The following is a 20632-nucleotide window of genomic DNA, read 5'->3' as shown; positions in this document are numbered from 1 at the left end:
TATGGAAAGAATGGCTGTGATCAGTCAGAAAGGCAGGAGTTATTAGCTTAGCCCTGAAACACCTACTTAATATAGGGCCAGCGGTGATAGCTAACAGAGCCTGGCTAAGGTGACAGCTTTGGACCTGCTTGAGGAAATCCAATTGAAAAGCAGTCAAGAGGAACAACAAGCTAGAAACAGATGTTCCTGCAACCAACGGTGCACCAATGTATATTCTAAACTCCACTGAAAATGTGACCAAAAAATATTACACCCTCTGGATATTACATATTTATACCTTAAGGTCGCCAGCACTGGTGAAATGGAGTCTATAAAAATGTTTATTGTATTGCCTCTCCCTCAAAAGTAGGTTAACTTAAATCTTCTCATCTTCTCATCTTAAAATACTGAAATATCTGCATCATTTTTCAATGTAACCCTACTGATTATGAACTCACCTAGACTAACTACAGCTATGGACAAAAGCTTTGCATCACTTAGAATTTTAGGATTGAGGCAATTAAAAAAAAAAAAAAAAAAAAAACTATATGAACATAATTTAGATGTCTTATTTAAAAAAGTCTACCAGAAGCCATAATAGTAGTACAGGTTTTCATGTTAGATTTTGAAATGTCACATTTTAACATTTTTGTCAGTTTTTCTTAGGTGTTATGTTAACGTAACATTATTCAGCAGGTTTAATTTGTCTTTATGACGCAAAATGAGGTAATTCTATAGGTGCTGCAAAATTTTTAGCCATAGCTGTACATATGGGTTCCTGCAGCCACTTTGATATCTGTAACTATACTCCCAACAATAATTGTGGCGCACATGTGTCGAAGAAAAAGAGAAAATGATCTATAAACAAACTTACTTTAAAACAAGACCATTTTGGCTGTATGTTTATAGAGCCAAGTAAAACATATGCATGGAAAATTGATACAAACTTTCAATACATGAATCAAAATGAGTTGTTTGAACTTGCTAAGGAAAGAACAGTCTATATGCCAAAAACCTGGTTAATTAAAACATACAAAGCAATCCGACTGACGTTTTGGTGTGCCCCTTCAAAATGTATGAGACCCTCTTGTCAATCTCGATCATATTTTAATTACAAAGTTTCCACTGACACAGAAAAATAGTAAAAATCATTCTTTGAATGGTAAAAGGCTACAGATGGAACAATAATTACAGCGGAAATGGATTTAAGTACAGCATGCTCTTAGAATAGCCAATGGTATTTTCCAACAGTGGACTACAGTATTTTAGATCCTGGGATAAACAGCATTGGTTTTCCAATCAAGGCTGATATAGTATTGCAAAACATTTTAGTAGTAAGAAAGCGTGTATATTTTTTCATCAATTATGTATTGTTTTATTCTTTTTCATTTTCTTTGGATGTTCTTAAAAGGTGAAAGCAAAGCTGTATAATTATTATGCATAATTATGTTGCAGAATAAAATAGTGCTCCGAACCCATACAGTGTTTCAGGGATTTTTTCAGGGGGATTTTCCACCAGTAAAACAAAAGCCAGAGCAGTATACTTTGTAAAGACATTGGCTTTTGTGGTGTTCCCGATGGACATGTGAAACAATATACCTTTCTCCAGAAGCAAAATACTAGAACCTGGTCAATTATCAATACATAATGAGTACACAGTCTACTCCATGCATACCCCTAATTACAGAAGCGCATCCCCATGAATTATAGATTAACTAAAGCTGGGGTTAATGGTACCTTGCATGCTAAGAGCCACAGGCCGTTGAGATAGTAAAGAAGATATTTAATCACTGTAAAGCAGGGCTTTGCCCAAGTGTCAGTAAAGATTTTGGTGAGGTATAAGGCTCTACAGCTTTAACGTTAAGCTAAACAGCAGTGTATCAATAAAATCAGGAAAGTGTGACAGGGATTTACCAGATTATTATTCCAAATGGTTTAAATCTAATAAAATAAAGATATAACGCAAGTTTATTCTGTCATGCCTTATTTCAATGAAAAAGCATCTAACTCATTTAAGAACATCAGAATTGAAGTATTATCTATTAAGCTGTATCAATTGGTATATCTTATTTGAAAATTCAATAAGAAAAACTGCATTTTTTAAATATATTTGATTGACACATGCTTTCAGTTAATGACGGTAATTTCAAAGAACAACAAGTACAAACCACATCTGCTCAGTGTAAGCATTCTGAAGCGCTCTCAGGAGTAGTGCAGAGCTGTCAGAAATGCCAGTTTTCCCACCTCACATACACCCGGGCAGACTGTGAAGACGAGAAACAGATTAATAAGAATCAACACGTTTCTGTAAACACTTGTTAAGGAGAAGAAACGCTGCTAGCACTGAAGGAAATGACACACGAACGGCCGCCATGCATGAGAATCCCATTTCACAGGAAGGTCAAAAGGCTACGGGGCTGTGCAATATTATTGGGCTATTTGTTCTTTTGTCTGTCCCCTTTAGGGTGATATTTAAATTATAACAAGATTTGACATTCTATACTGTATATGACTAGCTTCAAAAGTGCATTAAATAAACCTAAAAAAAACAAATTCATGAAACGTTAAAAAAAAAAACAGCCATAGTTACAGGCTAGTGTTTCTATCTCATACCAATTTAAACACTGGTATCGTACAAAAAAACACCATAGGTTGTTTATTATAATTATCTGGGTTTTTTTTTTTTTTTTACTGTGCTTTACTGTGAACTTGTGCTCTTGAAACATTAGCAGGAATTGCTCCTTTCCAGTAATTTACGACACAACAAACGTGTTGGGGGACAGTGCTATTTCATCCACATTGCACAAGGAAGTTCTGCAGGCACTAATGTTAAGGTGGTTAACGTATAAACAGAACAGTTCTCCACATGCCATTTTGGTGTTCAGATTTGGGGGGAGGAGGGTCATGTTTTCATAACAGAGGTCATGAAGTCATAATCGGATTGGTCATGTGATCCAGAACATTCTGCTTATATAGCATGACTTCGTTTGCTTTTGTATGACACAAGACATTACTAAATTGAGTTGACAGGTAATTATAAAGCAAATAAATACTTTGCAAGTTTGGAACAAAGCTTCTTTGGCTATGTTCATTGCTGAAATGCTCTTTTTGTGCGACAGGAAACGCATTATTCAGCATGATTATTTTCTCACAGGATAATATCAACGCAGAATTTGAAATTTGCTCTGATTAAGTTTATTCTTCAGTTTGTGTCTTAGATTTGTCCTTGCAAGAATTTTTCTGGCTTGCTTTTTTTTTTTAATAAAAAATAAAATAATGTTGAGCACATACTTCTTTATTATTATTATTATTATTATTATTATTATTATTATTATTATTATTATTTAGTAGTAGTAGTAGTAGTAGTAGTAGTAGTATTAAATTGCATTAAATATTGTACACTGTTTTATGTATAGCCGTAATACTATACAACACTATTTTTATTAAAATAAAAGGAATAAAAAGGAATTTATAGCTGCATAACAATTTGTTTGTAACATTCATGAACCCAGCAATTGGTACTGTAGTTACCAATTTAGAGTTTCCATTAAAACCACTACTGTGCCTCAGATCTAAGCAGCCAAAGCTTTAGGGCATGTATCTCCAATCAAGATACTGAAGAGACTAGCTGTGTAACATAAACCCAATTCTAAATATCTCACCTAGGACTGGGTTACAAATTATCTTCTGACAAAGTGATTTTAAAAATGAAAAAAACTATTAAAAGAGTGCTTAAGTACCACAGCATCTCAAAAAAGTGTATGTCATTATTTATTTTCTTTATTAATGCGTCTCAGAAGTCCTTATTAGTGCAGGTAACAACCTCAAGAAAAAGGCACTTGGAGTTTCCGATATGCAATTATGTAAACTAATTAACAGGTTAAGGAATTGAAGAGGTACCACTGATGGGGGGGGGGGGGGGGGGTACTTTGACAAATGAAATTTCAATTCTATAACATTTAAGCTACTTTCTTACAAGACCAAGAGGGCATGCATGATGCTGGCTTCATTAACATGACAGCTATTTTTAAACATTGCCAATGGAAGAAATGTTTTCGCTAGGTTTTGTTCAAGTAATATAACGCTCGTCATGCAGCACATCAAAAACAATTCACATGCAATTGGAGATGCTGGTTAGTCACATAGCTACAACAACAGGTTACAAGCTCACAGCAGACCACTGGACATCTGCCTGGGAAGCTTAGCCTATGCTGGGTTTTTTTGGTCTCCAGTTTAAAATAACCTCTTCCTCATTTGTTTAAAGGGAAATCGAAGGTGAGGTTCATAATCACGGCTCTAGCCCAGCTGCCTCTGTAGAGGCATCTTGGCATCCAAGTAAACGACCTTCCGAAATACCAGTGGGAAGAGGGTGCCAGGCAGAGGGATCTGAGGGGAGGAAGAGTGAAGAGGCACAGCTGTAGCAGCTGAGTGCAGGATAAACTGCTACTGATCTCTTTACACTCTTATCACAACCCTCATTAATCACTTCCAATCACTGCTCGCCCACCAACTAGGCTGCAAACCAGCACCAAGAACACATTTAATATATATTTTACATGCACTACTAAAGGAATAGTACACTGCATTATCTGCAAGAAATGCAACAAACATTGGGGAAACTAAAAGGTGTTTGCAGACCGTTTTGTGAAACATTTACAAAGCATTCGAATCAACACTACTACATTTCCAGTAGCCCAACATTTCACCAATGATAATCACACTATTGAAGACATCGGTCAGCGCTATGGAACAAATGCTGGTAGTCTGGAATAAGGTAAACTTTTGGATGGCTTGACATTTTGATGTCACTTTGCATTGCTTCCCCTCGACAATAATTAATATTTATATATGACAAATGACTCACATTAATATTTGCTCCAGTATACTGTTTAATTATCCTTATTTAACTTTAATATATTATAGGGTGCTGTGTAAGATACAAGCTGATTAACAAGACTTACCCACCATACATTTTATGGGAAATACCAATACAATGCTATGTGTGTTTATCTGGAAATACATATTTAATAAGGGGTTAAATCATTAGGATAATTCCAAATTACATTATGAATGTAATTAACAGTTTTTGAAATGACCACTGAATGGAATTAGACACTGCCTCCTAGTGGCTGTTTTGTAAGCCTAATAACATTGATTCCATCTGGTAAATTCAAATGTAATTACATTCATTACTTCTTCTGTACAGTATGCTTTTTTTGTTAACTATTTCAATATTTTGGAAGCATTACATTGTTTTGGCCACACTTTAAAATGTGTTCCTGTTTACGATTAAAGTCAATGCAGGTTTGTTATGAATGATTGTAAAATATGTCACTTCATATGTTACTATAGCTCAAGCAAAATTCAACAAAGAATTACAATCCTTTCTATATACATTATAGCTGTAACTGTTCAACAAACGAGACACGCTACCAGCTACAAGCACAGAGTTTGCTGACAATGTCTTTGTACTGATTTAAAAATGCAGGCCCACAACTCCAAGAAAGGGTTAATGTAGCTTTGGCCAGATATGGAAAATACCACAAGCATACATGAACTGGCTTCCTAAAAAAAACAGCAATGTTCAAAATGTTACCATTCAACTGCTTTATTGTTTACATCTTTAAGAGTGACAACATACGCACATTTATTTTAAATACGTATAAATTGTATGTTAACTTATTGAATTACATACAGCTTTGTAGTTTTCGATATGCTTAACAAAAAAAGTGACAATTTGAAAATGTGGCATTTCTAAATCTAACATGAAATACTGTACAGTAGTCTGGCTAAGAGAACACCCCTTAGGAAGCATGTGAAGTATTCTCTTAGCCAAAGTGTTCTAAGACAGAGCTGACCACCAAGGAATACAAATGTATCTATTTCTTATGTCAAGACGCACATGCATCAACGTATGAAATGAACAGAATAAGTAAGAGAAAAGCAATAGACCGACAAACTAAATGAACAAAGCACCTCTACATATGGCAAAAATGCAGCAGTGCCTCAAATAGTAATTATGAATAAGGGAATGTATTTTAGCATAATGGTTATTAACACAGCAGCCCTACACACGTGAAATGCAGAAGTAGCTGCATATTACTTCGATCAATTTTGAAAATGAATAAACAATTTGAATTTGAGTTTGATAATGATGGAGTTATCAGGTTACAAAAGAGTACTGTATCAGTTTTGAATAGTTTATCAACGAATCGCTATCGAAATGTGTTCTTTTAAGCAAAATTCCTGTTTCTTTAAGCGGAGCATTTCCAATGGGAAAATTCAGTTTCACCACAAGGGTGTTCCCTAAGCCAAAGTGTTCTGTTAGGAGGTGTTCCGATACGCGATGATGGCTGTACTACTATTATGGCTTCCAGTATGCTTTTGCATTATCATTTTATAGATAAATAAAATATCTTAATTATGTTCATATAGCTGTTTTATTATTAATTATGTCTCAATCATAAAATTCTAGGTGATGCAAAACTGTTTTTCTGAAATAAGTTTAAACTATTCAGACCAATTTACTATAATCCAGACCAACAATGTCAACAAAGTAATACAATAAAAAAATTCAAGAGATTGATTTAGGATCTTAATATGTTAATAACCTGTCGAATATAAACCAAACACATCTTTCAGCATTAAACCTTTAGTGCTATTAATAAACACTGGTATCGCTAGACTTGTTAATTTCAGATTTTATTTGAAGCCCATAAAGAGATTGAGATGGGTTTTCCTGTCTTCTAACAGTAAAATATTTTAAATGAGCATGCAGTGCTGCAACAGCACTCTGTAATCAAGAAGCCACGTTTCTGTATACTACTGTGGTCAGTGAAGGAACTGTATATAAAAAGATACTGCATTGTAATATTACAGTAAAGACGTTATAGGAGTATCTAAATGCAAAATGAAACACTATGGCTATAGTTACCGTACTACTTTAGAACCCAGTTTAAATAATAGCATGGTTGAGTGGTAAGGTTACTAGCATTAGGAGGCTGTGTGGTCCAGTGGTTAAAGAAATGGGCTTGTAACCAGGAGGTCCCCGGTTCAAATCCCACCTCAGCCACTGACTCACTGTGTGACCCTGAGCAAGTCACTAACCTCCTTGTGCTCCATCTTTCAGGTGAGACGTAATTGTAAGTGACTCTAAAGCTGATGCATAGTTCACACACCCTAGTAAGTCGCCTTGGATAAAGGTGTCGGCTAAACCAAAAAAATAATAATAATAATAATTCAAAGCTCGAACCTACAGCCTTCTATGGTACCTGAATTGTTGAAATATTGTCAAAAAACAAAAGTAAAAAACACTGCTGCAAAATGTTGGCATTTCTATGTGTTTGTTTTTGTTTATTGTTTATGCTTTGTGTGTAATAGTATTTTATATCATGTAATATGTGTATTTATTTATTGTGTTGTACTAAATTAAACCTTTTTGTTTACAAGGAAACTGTGGAGCAGACATAGACTTCAAGGGTAACTTTTAGATGCATGTGGGTCAATAAAACAGCAGAAAAACAGATTAATCCGTTTTAAATTGAATACAAGGGACAATAGTGTATGTTCTTAAGAGTTCCTTTGGAAAATCTGGCATGTACGCACACAAAGGCTACTTAAACAATTAAAAACATCACTGAAAGCGACACAGAGGTTTCCTCTGCTTTACAGGGCATACAATGTTTTTAGGAGTTATATTCAATCGTAACTTTCCATTTGTTTGACAGGATAAATTATGTTTTTCCCCATACTAGGCCCCAAACGCATATTTACATTTATAAACAACCGAATAACACCTGCTGGTCATTTTCTACGAGTGAGTAGCATTTTAATACCTCCTTCACTCATGGTTTGTAAAATGTAACTTATCATTTTTGAAAACTGTTTATGTGTACTCAACAGGGTATGAGAAGACTTTTAAAAGTATGTTATATGCACATAAACCATGCTATATTATCTGCAACTCAATGACAAACATTTAGACTACAAGTCTTTTTCAATTCCTGCAAAACATCTTCATTATATATAAGCAATGCATGAACAATATATATATATATATATATATATATATATATATATATATATATATATATATATATATATATATATATATTTTTGGAGCTACATTAAGCTACATTATTTTTTTCTAAATTATTAACTTTTAAAATGCCATGCAGGATGCTTAAATATAAATAGCGGTATCATTTTGACAGAAAAAGGTAACAGGGATCTGGCATTTAAGCACTGTTCCATTTTTTTCAATGAAATATATCCTTGTGATTGGATCATGCTACTATTTTTCCCTATATACCTTAAGAAATGGCAAGAAGTGGTTTCCTTCAGTAAAGCTGCAATATGCAGTGGTTTTACAAAATAAATTATTTCAAAAGTGCCTTTGTGTAAAATACAGTCAAGTACAGTCGCTTTTCTAACCACAGCAAACAGGAAAAGCAAACTTGAATTCCTTGTCTTACGTCATTTAAAGTTATAAAAAAAAAAAAACACCGTTCCAGATTTTTAATTAAGCAAAAATGTTCTAGTAAATAAGATATAAAAACATGCTGCATATGCATAATGAATACAGTGATTTCTTGTTGCGATGATGGAAAAATTTAATTAGGCATGGGAGAAAGGGAACTATTTATAGCTTAATTCTTAATGATCTGTCTCTGCTAAATATGTATCGACTTGTTAATAAATATATGGCTCTAAACTGATTAAAGACACAACTATAAACTGTACTTGTACTGTACTTTCCTCTCAAGTACAGTACCACAGAGAAAGTGCTCACTGTAGCAACAGAAACTAACTAAAAAATCTTGATTCTGCTGTAGCAAGTCTGTCCCTCAAAAGTAGCAATTGTTTACAGCACTCACAGCTGCTTTGTAAAGCCTCAAAAGTGCCCCGTGAGTTTATTTTTTTTCTCAGGCACCAATTTATCTACATCTTATGTTTCTGTTCATTTTTTTAGCCCTTTTCACACTGGCACTCCTACCTGGGTCCGGACCTGGTCCTAGCTACCCGGGTCACAATCCCGTGTAGTGTGATACCCAGGATTTGGGTCAACACACTTTGACCCAGGTTGAGCGACACAAAATGCATGACGACCGTTCATAATCCAACAAAATAACAAACAGCCACGCCTGCATGAAGGTTTCACTTCCACAAGGAAAATTTCTGTTTATTCTGTTTAGCCATCCTTTTGCTGATTGAGACACAGCATGAGCCAGATTGCCGCAGGGATGAAGAAACATTTGCTCTAATCAACATTTGGGCCGACGGTTCAATCCAGAGAAGCTTGGATGGAAGCGTCCGGAACAAGCTGCTTCCGGGGCATTGATACACGTATTGTGTACTTGTGTCTGTCACCCAGGTCAACTCTACTTTATCAAAAGCAGTGTGAAATCACGTAGCTGACCTGCAGGACACCAGGTCCTGACCCGCGTCTTTTGTTGTTGTTTTTGCTAGTGAAGATTTTTTAGTCTCATGTTGTTTTCATCAATTCCTAAAACACCAGTCTAGAAATACACAGGCCGTATTCTAATTAAATACACTTTTAAAAGAAAAGTAACCACAACAACAGGGTTTTTCTTTGGGTTTTTTTTTTCAGAAAATGTACATTTTCTAGTTTACAATATTTTTTTTCTCTAAATTTGCAGACATTTACTGTAAAATAACAATCTTTTACCATTACAACTGTTTTAACCCTCATAGTGCAATTTGTTTAGAGAAGAAAAAAAAGCCCCTATTAAAGTTACCAAACAAAAAAAAATGAACAACAAACGTTTAATTTAGGGGCTTGTAAATTGACTCCCGTTTTATATTAATTTTAGAATTATAATCAGCGTTTTTTTCCTTTCAAAAAAAAAAAAAAAAAATATGTAATACTAATTTTGAATAAATAGCTTTCAGAATCTAGCCCTATATGTGAAAACGATTGACTTTATGGTTAGTTTAGTATATAGTGTCTCTTTCTGCTAGAATTGTCCTTAAACTGGAGGCAAAGTAAAAAGAAACACAGAAAGTGGAGAACCACGTACCTGCAGTGAGTTGAGAAGCACAAAGATGTAAGCCATTACTATAGAGAAGGGTACCAGTACTCCACACAGCCACGTAAGCCCCAGGATGGGTAAGAGCACTAACACAGCTTTCACAGCAGCCCTGGACAACAATAAATCACTGAATCAGGGCTAGATATTGGGCATAAAACACAGGGACCATTATTTCCAGAATACAATACTACTGAAAGTAGCTTGTTGTACTGTACTTTAGGTCTCTGTTGAGGTAGAGTATCTTGTTGCATTAACCTCCAGCCTCACCCCTCACCATTCTGCTTTCTAACCCCTGCGATGAACGCTTTGTTCTCCACTCTGAAACAGTAGCTTGTGTTGATATCTGTGCACATTCTTATTTTTGAAATCCATTTAAGCTCAAATTAAAACTAAAATGTAAGTTCAGTTATTTACACATAAAAATTGGTACTATTCAAACTTGGAGTTACCCTGTCCTATACATTCTCGGGACAATAGCCAGTGCTGAATCAGAAATGAACATCTGTTACTGATCTACCTAAGATCTGATCATTTTGAATCCCTTTTCAGGCATTCCTTTTTAACAGCAGGCTGATTCTTAGGGGATCAGCCAATAAAGAGAAGCGGATTCACAGATAACACACAAGTATTGCATATTGGGGTTTACAACAAGTGATTTCCAATGTAAAAGTTAAAAAGAGTACTGATTGATACATAATTTGTATAAAATACTTTAATAATAATGTATTAGTATTAGTGCATCTTTTCGTAGCAAGTTACTCATATATCAGATGGTTCACATACAACAGACACTGGAGGTATATATATATTTTTTTTATAGGTTTTGAGTTTTTAGGGCATCAATGGTTTCTGTGATTATATTAGTAAATGGTGCCCCCTAGTGGCATGCTTCAGTTTCACTTTGGATTTACCGGATCTGATCATAAGCTTGCTCAATAGGACTGCTGTTCAAAGCAAGCATTATTGCCCTCCGCTTAGCAGTGGATAAGGTGATCAATACCACCCGTGTGAGGACCAGTATATTCACCTGCAAAACAAAAGTACATTCACAGTGAACATTTACATTCCTAAATACTACTGCCAAATTGACATATGGGAGTTTTTCAACATCACATAACTTGCAGATACTTAAATTCCAACAACAGTTTCTACAAATTATGCACAAACTACAGCTACTTATTACAGTGTGAAGACAAGTAGCAAACGGTGCGCTACACACACGATATAAGTCATTGTTTTGAAGGACACAGAGGAAAGTACAGTGGTGTTTGCTGGTATTGTAAGAACAAAGATTTTTTAAAAGTGTTGGTTCAGATTTGTGGCACTCTTACCATGATAATACAGATAACAGGGCCTGCAAAACCCCAAATGACTCCGTTTTTGACACTCAGCCAGCAATGCCCATCTGCAGAATATTTCTCCGAAGTTGCAGCCAGGGTGATGCTGACTATTAGAACAGGGAGACCTGTAATTCAAGTATAATTAAACCATTACTCTTGGCAAAGCATTAAGACAAGCTAATACACTTTACCAAAGCTTATTTCACTTGCATAAAAACAAGACGTTTGTGTGCGAGCAACATGCTCATTATAAAACGATGAAATACAGATGAAAGTGCAGTAAAACTGCAGGCTGTTCTTACCCCAGCCGATCAGGTAATAATACTTCATGCGCCTCTCCTCGCTCAGATTCACAGTCACCACCTTGCTCCACAGCAGGAGCCCCTCCACCAGCATCCAGGTGAACGCTGCCATGAAGAACAGGTGCAGCAGGGCAGCCACCGCAGTGCAGGCAACCTGCACACCACACACCCAGCACAGTTAGGTACCAGAGTCAAACAGCATTCACAAAACTGCTTTATGCGTTCCTTTTCAGCTTAATAAATACATATATTTTGAAAAGAATAAATAATAATTGTGTCTTGTAGGTGCAAATGTAATGGACATATTGAAATCTAGTAGTTCATTATTAATATTATATATTAAACCCCAAAAACCGACAAATTGGAAAATAGCCATATTTAATTCTGAAACTTATTGGTATGTTGTTCCCAGACCATTTTTACAATGCATCATTTATTGTGAAATTTAGTAAAAAAAAATATATTAAATAAAACTGATTGCATTATGATTTTTATTATCCTCCACTATGAATGAAAGATTATATTGTATAATTATAAGATTATATATATATATATATATATATATATATATATTATATATATATATATATTGGACTAAATGCTCTGTACTTGGGCTCTTAGACTTGTGAGAGAGGAAGTCTGTATTTACATGAGTAAAGAGGGTTATTTGGAGGAAAGAAAACCCCATGTTATGTACAACCATGTCCATATTGGAGCATTTTCAACATGAATATAAACCTAGCTCTCATTCATAGTGGAGGATAATAAAAATTAATGCAATCAGTATTATTATCCTTTTTTAACCAATAACTTATATATATATATCCCCATGAAAACAACAGAGTACACCTCATGGAAATAACCTGGCGAGAAAAGTTTAATTAATAATCAGGGTATTGATTAAAAAGACCTTATTGCTTGTGGCCGACCCGCTGCTCAGAAGCACTACCTGTGCAGCAATCAGAGCTAAGAACAGATTCTTGTGAATGGAAGTCCGATCAGATTTTGGAATGCTACAGACAAGACAAACACAAAATGAGGATTAGATTAGCTCTTTAGCACATTTAGAACAAAGTAGGGTTTTTTTTCTGATTATTACAGTAGGGCCGATGGTCTTACATGGTAACTACCATGTAATTACATGGAAGTTACCAAAACAAAATCTTGTTATCTGAGGTATTTGCATGGTAACTCCATGGCACAGGCGGGTAATTATACAACTATTCCAGCAGTAGTTACAGTACCAGGAAATGTGTGTAGTTACCTAGTTATTACCATGGTATTACATGCTTGCGTATTGTAAAGTTCTACTCAAAAATCTTCTAATTAAACGTACACAGATAAGGAACACTGAATAACTGTCCAAGTAAACCAATTAAAGAAATGTGACAATACACTGTTCTGAAGTTATTCTTAAATAACTGTTTACAGCAATAAAAAATTGTTTCTTCATGTACCCCTCAACCCCCAGTTCCAGCATAGTGCACTAGACTATGCCTGGATAAGTGTTATCTAAAAAGATACCCAGGAAAGCACTTACTCAAGCACTGTGAAGAGCATCAAGGTCATCACTAACGCACAGAGGGAGGCTCCAGACCCAATGAAAGTCAGCTTAGTCAAAATACTCTCCTCTTCTGGGCTCCACTGCAAACCCCAGCAACAAAACAAAACAGCAAGTGGAAAAATGTACTAAATCGCTAATCGTAATCTTTTTCAATTCAATATTAGTACTAATATTAGAACGTGGTGTGATCTGAAGAGGGGATATTCAGAAGTGGGAGTTTTTGCTGAAAAGAATATGTCTATATTTGTTTTAGATTCTCTTTAAAAACAATGTACTACATGAAAATTGTAATCAACTCTGTAGTAAACAAAATGGATAGAAAGGGATGAGAACAGTTCATCCTTTTTAACCTAAACACTAAAGAAAAGTTTCACTCGCTATCTGAGGAGCACCAAATAGATCACACTGATCGACAACTGGGATGAGACGGAGGCCTTTCGCTGGAAACCAATTAATACATTAAAACACTAACAATGTATTCAAAACCTTTTTTAAAGTTTAGGAGCTATCATCTCACAACGCCTATACTAGACGTACCTTTACTTCTATAAATTTCATCAACACTGCAAAATTTGTTGTGTGGTTGCAAAAGCAGGAAGTAACCTGTGACCCCAAGCGCATCACCTGACACCCTTCACTTGACCATCCTTCTTGATGTCCATTCCTAAAACAATTTAAAATCACAACTTCATTCACTGAAGAGACATAGCAGAACATGCATTAACATACAAAAGTGAAGTACATTTTTAACCTAGTTTTAAACTTCTTATTTTTTCCCCTCGCATTCTTCACATATACAGAATGATGTATTCATATGAATTCCCATTTCATTAGGGGCTTTGAAAAGGCTATTTAAAAGTTTGAACATTGTTCCCCTCTGTACACATTGTTACATTTTTGTATCTATTATATCTGAACATATAGATAGACATACAGATAGATAGATAGATAGATAGATAGATAGATAGATAGATAGATAGATAGAGTCCTATATAAATTGAAGAGTACATTACTTACTTCAAGCTAAAATTCCAAAACACACAAACTGCAAAAGGAAACTGAGTATATCCCACCTAAAAAAAAAAAAAAAAAAAAAAGAGAAAGACAGATGTTAAATAGAGACTAATCTATCGAGTACAACCACTTAGGGGCTGTCTAAAAGTGTAATTGTTGTAGACTGCATTTCTTACCAGTTCTGCATGTGATAATGTGTAATGAACAGCTACCGGAATATCCCTTCTTGTACTGGGATCCCGCACTGTCGATGATATAACAGCGGTTGTGAGTCTACCTGCCTGTGAACTGGAAATATAAGTTTAGATTCAGTGCTAAGGTGGAATCCTATCACCCTAATGGTGATTCATTTGCTCATTCTAGAAAGCAATGTCAGTCTGTAACCTCAAACACTCACACAAAAAAAAATCATAGGTCCAAATAAATAATCCTTCACATTCGTTCAGGTAATTGCATAAATCTCCATCAACGTTTACCCCCCCGGCTAAAAACCTAATTGTACTGAGTTGTTACCGTATTTCATTTTAAACTAAGTGTGATATTTTAAAACCTAATCTATGTAAATTCATGTTCCCCTCCATAGTCTGTAAATTAATGTATGGTATGTTTGAGAAAGTTAGCAGTTTTCAAACAAATATGAACTGGGGATGAAAAAGTGAGAAGTGAGGTTGCGATTCTGACATTAGTCAAAAGAGGAAGTAATGTTTACCTGCTGTCTGTCTTTTGCTGATGCAAGACAGGTTCTTGGTACAGATTTGCTTGAAGGTCCACAAGGTGACTGTAGTATACATGTATAAATGTAAGTTCTCTGTATCCTAGCAAATACAGTATGGAAACAGAAAACAGAGCACTCATGAAAACAATTCTTTCATACAGAAATACATCACCACAGCCAGCCTAATGACTTGCAGCTTTCCTTGGGATGCTTCTTAAAGTAAAAATCAATAGAATGTGAAATAATAATAGTCATATAGTCAACGAAATAATAAAGCCCACTGGGTGTTGTCCTGTATTGTCATCTATGCCTACATACTGTATAATAATAATGTAAAATGAAACAAAAAAAAAAAAGTTAGTTTGTTGATTTAATAAAATAGGAATATGAATGATAAACTCATACACTGTGGTGCTTGTGTACAGCATTTCTGAGAATTCGTATTTAAAAGAAATAAAAGATTTCCTGTATACAATGCAGTTCCTTACCCATCGCATGTAACCTTGACACCTCAGTATCTGGGATCTGTATTTCATCTTGATTACCAGAGTGACTGCCGAGGGTCCCGGGTTTAAACACACAGCCACAACTCAAGTGGGACAACGTCCGGGGCTCTATGTGCAAGTCTGGGAATTTCAAAATAATAAATGTTCCAATATAAAGCATGTATCCACGTACAATTTTAATAATTTTCATTTTCTGCTCAATGTGTCATATATATCCAATGGTTGTATCAATGCATTGCTGCCCCTACATTTGCTTTATTATACATTGTTGTTGCCTATTTGTTATTATTATTATTATTTATTTCTTAGCAGACGCCCTTATCCAGGGCGACTTACAATTGTACAAGATATCACATTATACATTATTTCACATTATACAGATATCACATTATTTTTACATACAATTACCCATTTATACAGTTGGGTTTTTACTGGAGCAATCTAGGTAAAGTACCTTGCTCAAGGGTACAACAGCAGTGTCCCCCACTGGGAATTGAACCCACAACCCTCCGGTCAAGAGTCCAGAGCCCTAACCACTACTCCACACTGCTGCCCAGTGTGTAAGGTTACTTTGCTTTTGTTTTTTTTTGTTTGTTTGTTTTCTACCTCACTGTTGATCCCAATGTATGCATAGGATCACTATATAAAACAAATACTAATTAATGCCAGCAGGTGTCAGTACAAACTAGGCAATTCTCAATGACTGATACACATATACAGTTAAATAGTCAAACCTGCTCAAGACCACTCAAGAACTGCTTCTCTTACATTAAGAGTCATGGCTTATTTCCTTTGCATCTAAAGTAATGGCCAACTAGTTAAAAAAGAAAGAAGAAATACATGATACCTATGTTCTTAGTTGACAGGGTGAAGCTCATTCCCGCCATCGACAGTGTATCAGCCATCAATACAGCCAAGCTATCTATGTTTTTAATCACTGCAAATGGTCCCGGAATCACCTGAATAAAGAAAATTTTTAACTTTAACAAAAAGTTTTGAGTAATGAAATACATAAAAATATGGCCAAAAGTTTTGCAGCACCTAGAATTTTAGGACCGAGACATAATAAAAACAATATACATGAACATAATTTTGATCTTTTATTTAACATCATTTAATCAAAGAAACTACAAAAAATATATCGTAAAAGTCTACCGGAAGCCATAATAGTAGTACAGTATTTCATGTTCGATTTCAAAATGTCACATTATTATATTTGACAGTTTTTCGTTAAGATTATGGAAAACTACAAAGCAGTATGTAATTCAATATGTTAACGTAACATTATTCAGCAGGTTTCATTCGACTTTATAAAGCAAAATTAGTTAATTCTGTAGGGTGATGCAAAACGTTTGACCATAACTGTAAAAACAATTTATTAAGCACAAAGCATTAAACTATTATCAAAACCTACCACCTGCTCGGTCAGCTCCAGCCACTGTGCAGAGAGTCCTGTATCAATGATTTTACTGGCTAACTTGAACCAGTTGGTGGCCAAAGATACAAAGGCTTCTGAGGCATTTTCCATCTCCACAACACCAAGCTCTACCACAGTCCCCATAAACTGAGTAAGGTAGAGGAGGTCAGCAGAGGTAAGGATGTCTGGGTTCTCATCCAACACTTTCAACATCACTCCAGTGAGACTGTTCACTCTGGAGAGGTTTCGTTGGATCCCTGTGGTGTTTATCTGAAGCTCATCCATCACCTGATGAACACACAAAGCACAACTGAGAAATCTTGAAGGTTGAACCTTCAGTTATGATTAATACAGAATAAAGTTACAGACTTACGGCGCTGACTAGAGGTTCTCTGCTCACAGTAAAAAAAAATGAAGTCTGTGGTATTAAAGAAAATCGTTGCAGATGTTCATATACATCTAAAAAAAAAAAAAAAAATGGTGTTTTAAAAAGTTACTGGTACTGGCACATACACAGGAAAAAAAATTAAGAGACTAAATCAGTCTGCATGTTACTATGAGAATGTACCTTTGTCATACTGACAGAGGGCTCTCTTTGGCTTGGAACAGATTTCCAAACCCCAGCTTCCAGTTACAGGGTCAATGGTCACACATTCTCCAGTATTTGGCATGTAGTTGACATTTAATGAGAAGTTATGGTATGATATCGACCCTCCATCTATCCAATCAAATGGCATTTGGCCAACAGTTTGGCTTCTGTTATCTTTAGAAGTAAAGAGAATGATGACTTGTTACTTTATATTTCCATTATTAAATTAAGAAAACACCTAGGTTCATGAATGTTACTGAGCATCTCTCATTTAAGGCAATGTTCTTAGCTGAGATGTTACATCAACACATCAAGATCATGAACTCAGTAAGTTACTTACAGCAACAGTAAAATGAGCACTCTGGGATTCAAGTTCTGAATCAAGGGTCTTAAATAAATCTAGTTTGTCTATCATGGCAAACAGCATGCACAAGTTGTGTATTCCTATTGTGTTTTTTTTTTGGCCTAATTTTAAAACATTATTTTCTATCTGTACTTAAAATGTAGGCTCATTTTACAAAGTAGCGATTGAGGCTCTCTAACACATTTGTTTCATTGAGCAGGTTTAACTTAACCTAAATCAGCTCAAACGTTCACCTTGACACTGGGAAAATACCCAATGTATCTTCACAGAAGGCTCGAGTTGAAGTACTGAGAAGTTCCATGTAAAAAATAATCCCTCTGAAATCACTGAACAGTCCCTCGCCATGGACTGAATTGTACTGGAGTTCAACACCCGGTCCCACATGTGCAGTTGTGTGATGTTTCCAGTGAAAGACTCTTCCTTCTTAAAGGAGCCGCCAAAAGTGTCCTGCTCCTGACCGATAATGAAAACACCATCCCGGCCAATGTCATCAGACAGGAAGAGCTTGTCCCCAGAACCGATGATAGATCCATCCATGGAGATAGCCCACCTGCCATCATCCCGGGTCCAGCTAACACACACAAAGTGCCAAAGACCATCATTATCCCCAGCAACTGAATAAGGGCTGTGTATACCATGTACAAGCAAAGCCAGCTGGATAGGCTCCCCATGGACTATGTTAGCACGAAGCTGGAACTCATTAATAAATGACTGAATGGAATAAGAGAACACAGTGGACACTCCCAAGCAACTTGGATCAAACTGAATGTAAGCACAGACAGTCACAGACTGCATGTTAGGGAACTGCTGCATGATCCTGGCATGCTTCTGGTCAGTCCTAGCAGAGAACTCCAGAACACCTTAATATAGGAAGAAGAGACAAACACATAGCAAAACATTAAAGAGCAAGAAGTGTCAAATTTAAAAAAAAAAAAAAAAATTATGTTCTCTTTTCATGACTTTTGCAATCAATCCAATCTTTTTGCAATTACCCACATACTGCATTTTTTTAAATTATTATTTTAGTTGCCAGACATATGTAATATACACTAGATCAGCCAAAATGTCTGCATGGTTGCCAGCAAAATCAAAAGGAAATTGGATCCAAAGTGACAGATCACTAGATGGCAGGCTCTAGAAGGATCTAGCCTCTAGAACTGCAGGGCTGCTTCTGAACTCAGAGGTACCACAAATAAATAAATACAACATTTTTTAAAAAAGGAAAATTATATTTGAAGTTACTTACCATGAAATACAGTAACAAAGTGCAGTTGTGCACACTGATATACCAAAAAAATACAACACTTAACTCACCATTTAAATGATCCATTGCCTTCCTTCCTATCCAGAGTGTATCCGTTATGTTGAGAGACTGTAAAAAGTGGCTCAACTCCCTAGTTTCCTGCATGGATGCCACCGTGGTAAGGAATCCAGACTTTTGGTGACAGGCCCATGTTGCTTCCTTCCACTGAAGCGGACCAGGCACGTACTCATAGTAGGAATCATTGTATGCAAAGTGATGTCTGTTGTCAAATGTCAACTGCAAATCTGTCGAAATATAATTGTCATATTGATCGTCCAACACAACATACTTTTTTGTTTTGCACTGATTCATAACATTTGTGACATATGATTGACAGTTTTGTTGGTATTTATCACATGGCATTCACTAGTGATAATGTAAATGATTTTATTTGCATAGTTCCTAAACATTAACGTTTCCTATGTATTGGTCTGCGCTCACTACAGTATTTATAAACACATTACTATGACTAATGAATACTGTTTTTCTAAACAATTTAAAACTGGAACTGAGGTTTAAATATAATGATAAATCCTACCTTCACTAGCACAGTGATGAAACAAAACCTGTAAAAACAAACAAACATTAACGTATTTAAAAATGTGAGTGTGTGATACTACAAATCAGCCATACATGATTATTTGATTAATATAAATCCGAAATACTTACAAACAAACTTGTGTAGATACATTTAAACCATTGCATTTTCCTGTAAAACGAGAGGCTTGTTTTAATTGGGTTTGTTAACGCAGATGAAATGATAAAATAATACTGAAATACATTTTTAAAAAAATACACACATACATAAATACATACAGATAATAATAAAAAAAATAATATAAAGAAACACGCACTTCATAATGCAACCAAAAGTGCTGCACTTTTACATCTGTTATTCAAAGTAATTCATACATCAATCAAGAAAAAACATGTCGTTCGTTAATTTATTAACATAACTATTTATAACAACTTACTTATAAATATATAGCACCTGCATAAAAGCGAGACGCTGATGTTTCCACCTACCCGCGTTGTTTATATTTTAAAAGCAGCCCAACAGACCAGTTAAGGAAAGTTGTATTTGTATTACATTTATTTTTTTAAATTAAGATTTAATTTATATAATAACAGCTCCATTTCGATAACGCCGTCAGTTTCTTCCATCATCCTGTTTCTGCATTGCATTAGCAGTATTCCCGTGCAGCACTTGCTCCAGCGTTGCTGAGATTAGCCAGAACACGTTCAGATGGTTGGTTTTTCTGTAACTGCAGTGACCTCCTAAATGACATCAGTGGCTGAGAATTAAATTGCTGTCAACTATGGACCAGGCTGCAAGTCTGTGACTGACAGCACATGCAACTGGAAAACATCCCAAAAAGCACAAGTGTACAGAATGGAAAAGTCCGCTCTACCTCTCGTGGCAAGTGTTCCGCTCTATAAACTTTGCATGAACGTTTTATTATACTTGTATTAGGCATTGGGCTATC

At 35.5% G+C, this 20632-nt stretch overlaps 1 protein-coding gene across 4 annotated transcripts in view; it reads right to left on the bottom strand.

The window, feature by feature from the left end:
• The window catches only part of LOC117407150 (adhesion G-protein coupled receptor D2-like), an 82219-nt gene extending 61606 nt beyond the window's left edge, over positions 1-20613 (bottom strand). Inside the window, exons 1-20 of one of the 4 annotated variants that reach the window (XM_059031766.1) lie at positions 20120-20613; positions 19815-19854; positions 19684-19711; positions 19157-19390; positions 18076-18702; positions 17458-17652; positions 17263-17348; positions 16887-17177; positions 16320-16431; positions 15455-15592; positions 14961-15066; positions 14428-14539; positions 14255-14310; positions 13775-13901; positions 13214-13317; positions 12584-12686; positions 11674-11827; positions 11363-11496; positions 10943-11058; positions 10020-10140 (exon numbers count right to left, since the gene is read on the bottom strand). In XM_059031766.1, the coding sequence (XP_058887749.1) occupies positions 10020-10140; positions 10943-11058; positions 11363-11496; positions 11674-11827; positions 12584-12686; positions 13214-13317; positions 13775-13901; positions 14255-14310; positions 14428-14539; positions 14961-15066; positions 15455-15592; positions 16320-16431; positions 16887-17177; positions 17263-17348; positions 17458-17652; positions 18076-18702; positions 19157-19390; positions 19684-19711; positions 19815-19854; positions 20120-20142 (2907 nt within the window). In that variant the 5' untranslated portion in view covers positions 20143-20613. The remainder of the gene's footprint in view (positions 1-10019; positions 10141-10942; positions 11059-11362; positions 11497-11673; positions 11828-12583; positions 12687-13213; positions 13318-13774; positions 13902-14254; positions 14311-14427; positions 14540-14960; positions 15067-15454; positions 15593-16319; positions 16432-16886; positions 17178-17262; positions 17349-17457; positions 17653-18075; positions 18703-19156; positions 19391-19683; positions 19712-19814; positions 19855-20119) is intronic. The other 3 variants (XM_034011846.3, XM_034924274.2, XM_059031767.1) reach the window with 3 other exon arrangements.
• Positions 20614-20632: the final 19 nt, after the last annotated feature.

This window comes from Acipenser ruthenus, chromosome 10 (assembly GCF_902713425.1).
Source record: "Acipenser ruthenus chromosome 10, fAciRut3.2 maternal haplotype, whole genome shotgun sequence".
Taxonomy (NCBI): Eukaryota; Metazoa; Chordata; class Actinopteri; order Acipenseriformes; family Acipenseridae; genus Acipenser; species Acipenser ruthenus.
Note: the sequence above shows the minus strand (reverse complement) of the source record. Positions and strands in the feature narration are given on the sequence as shown.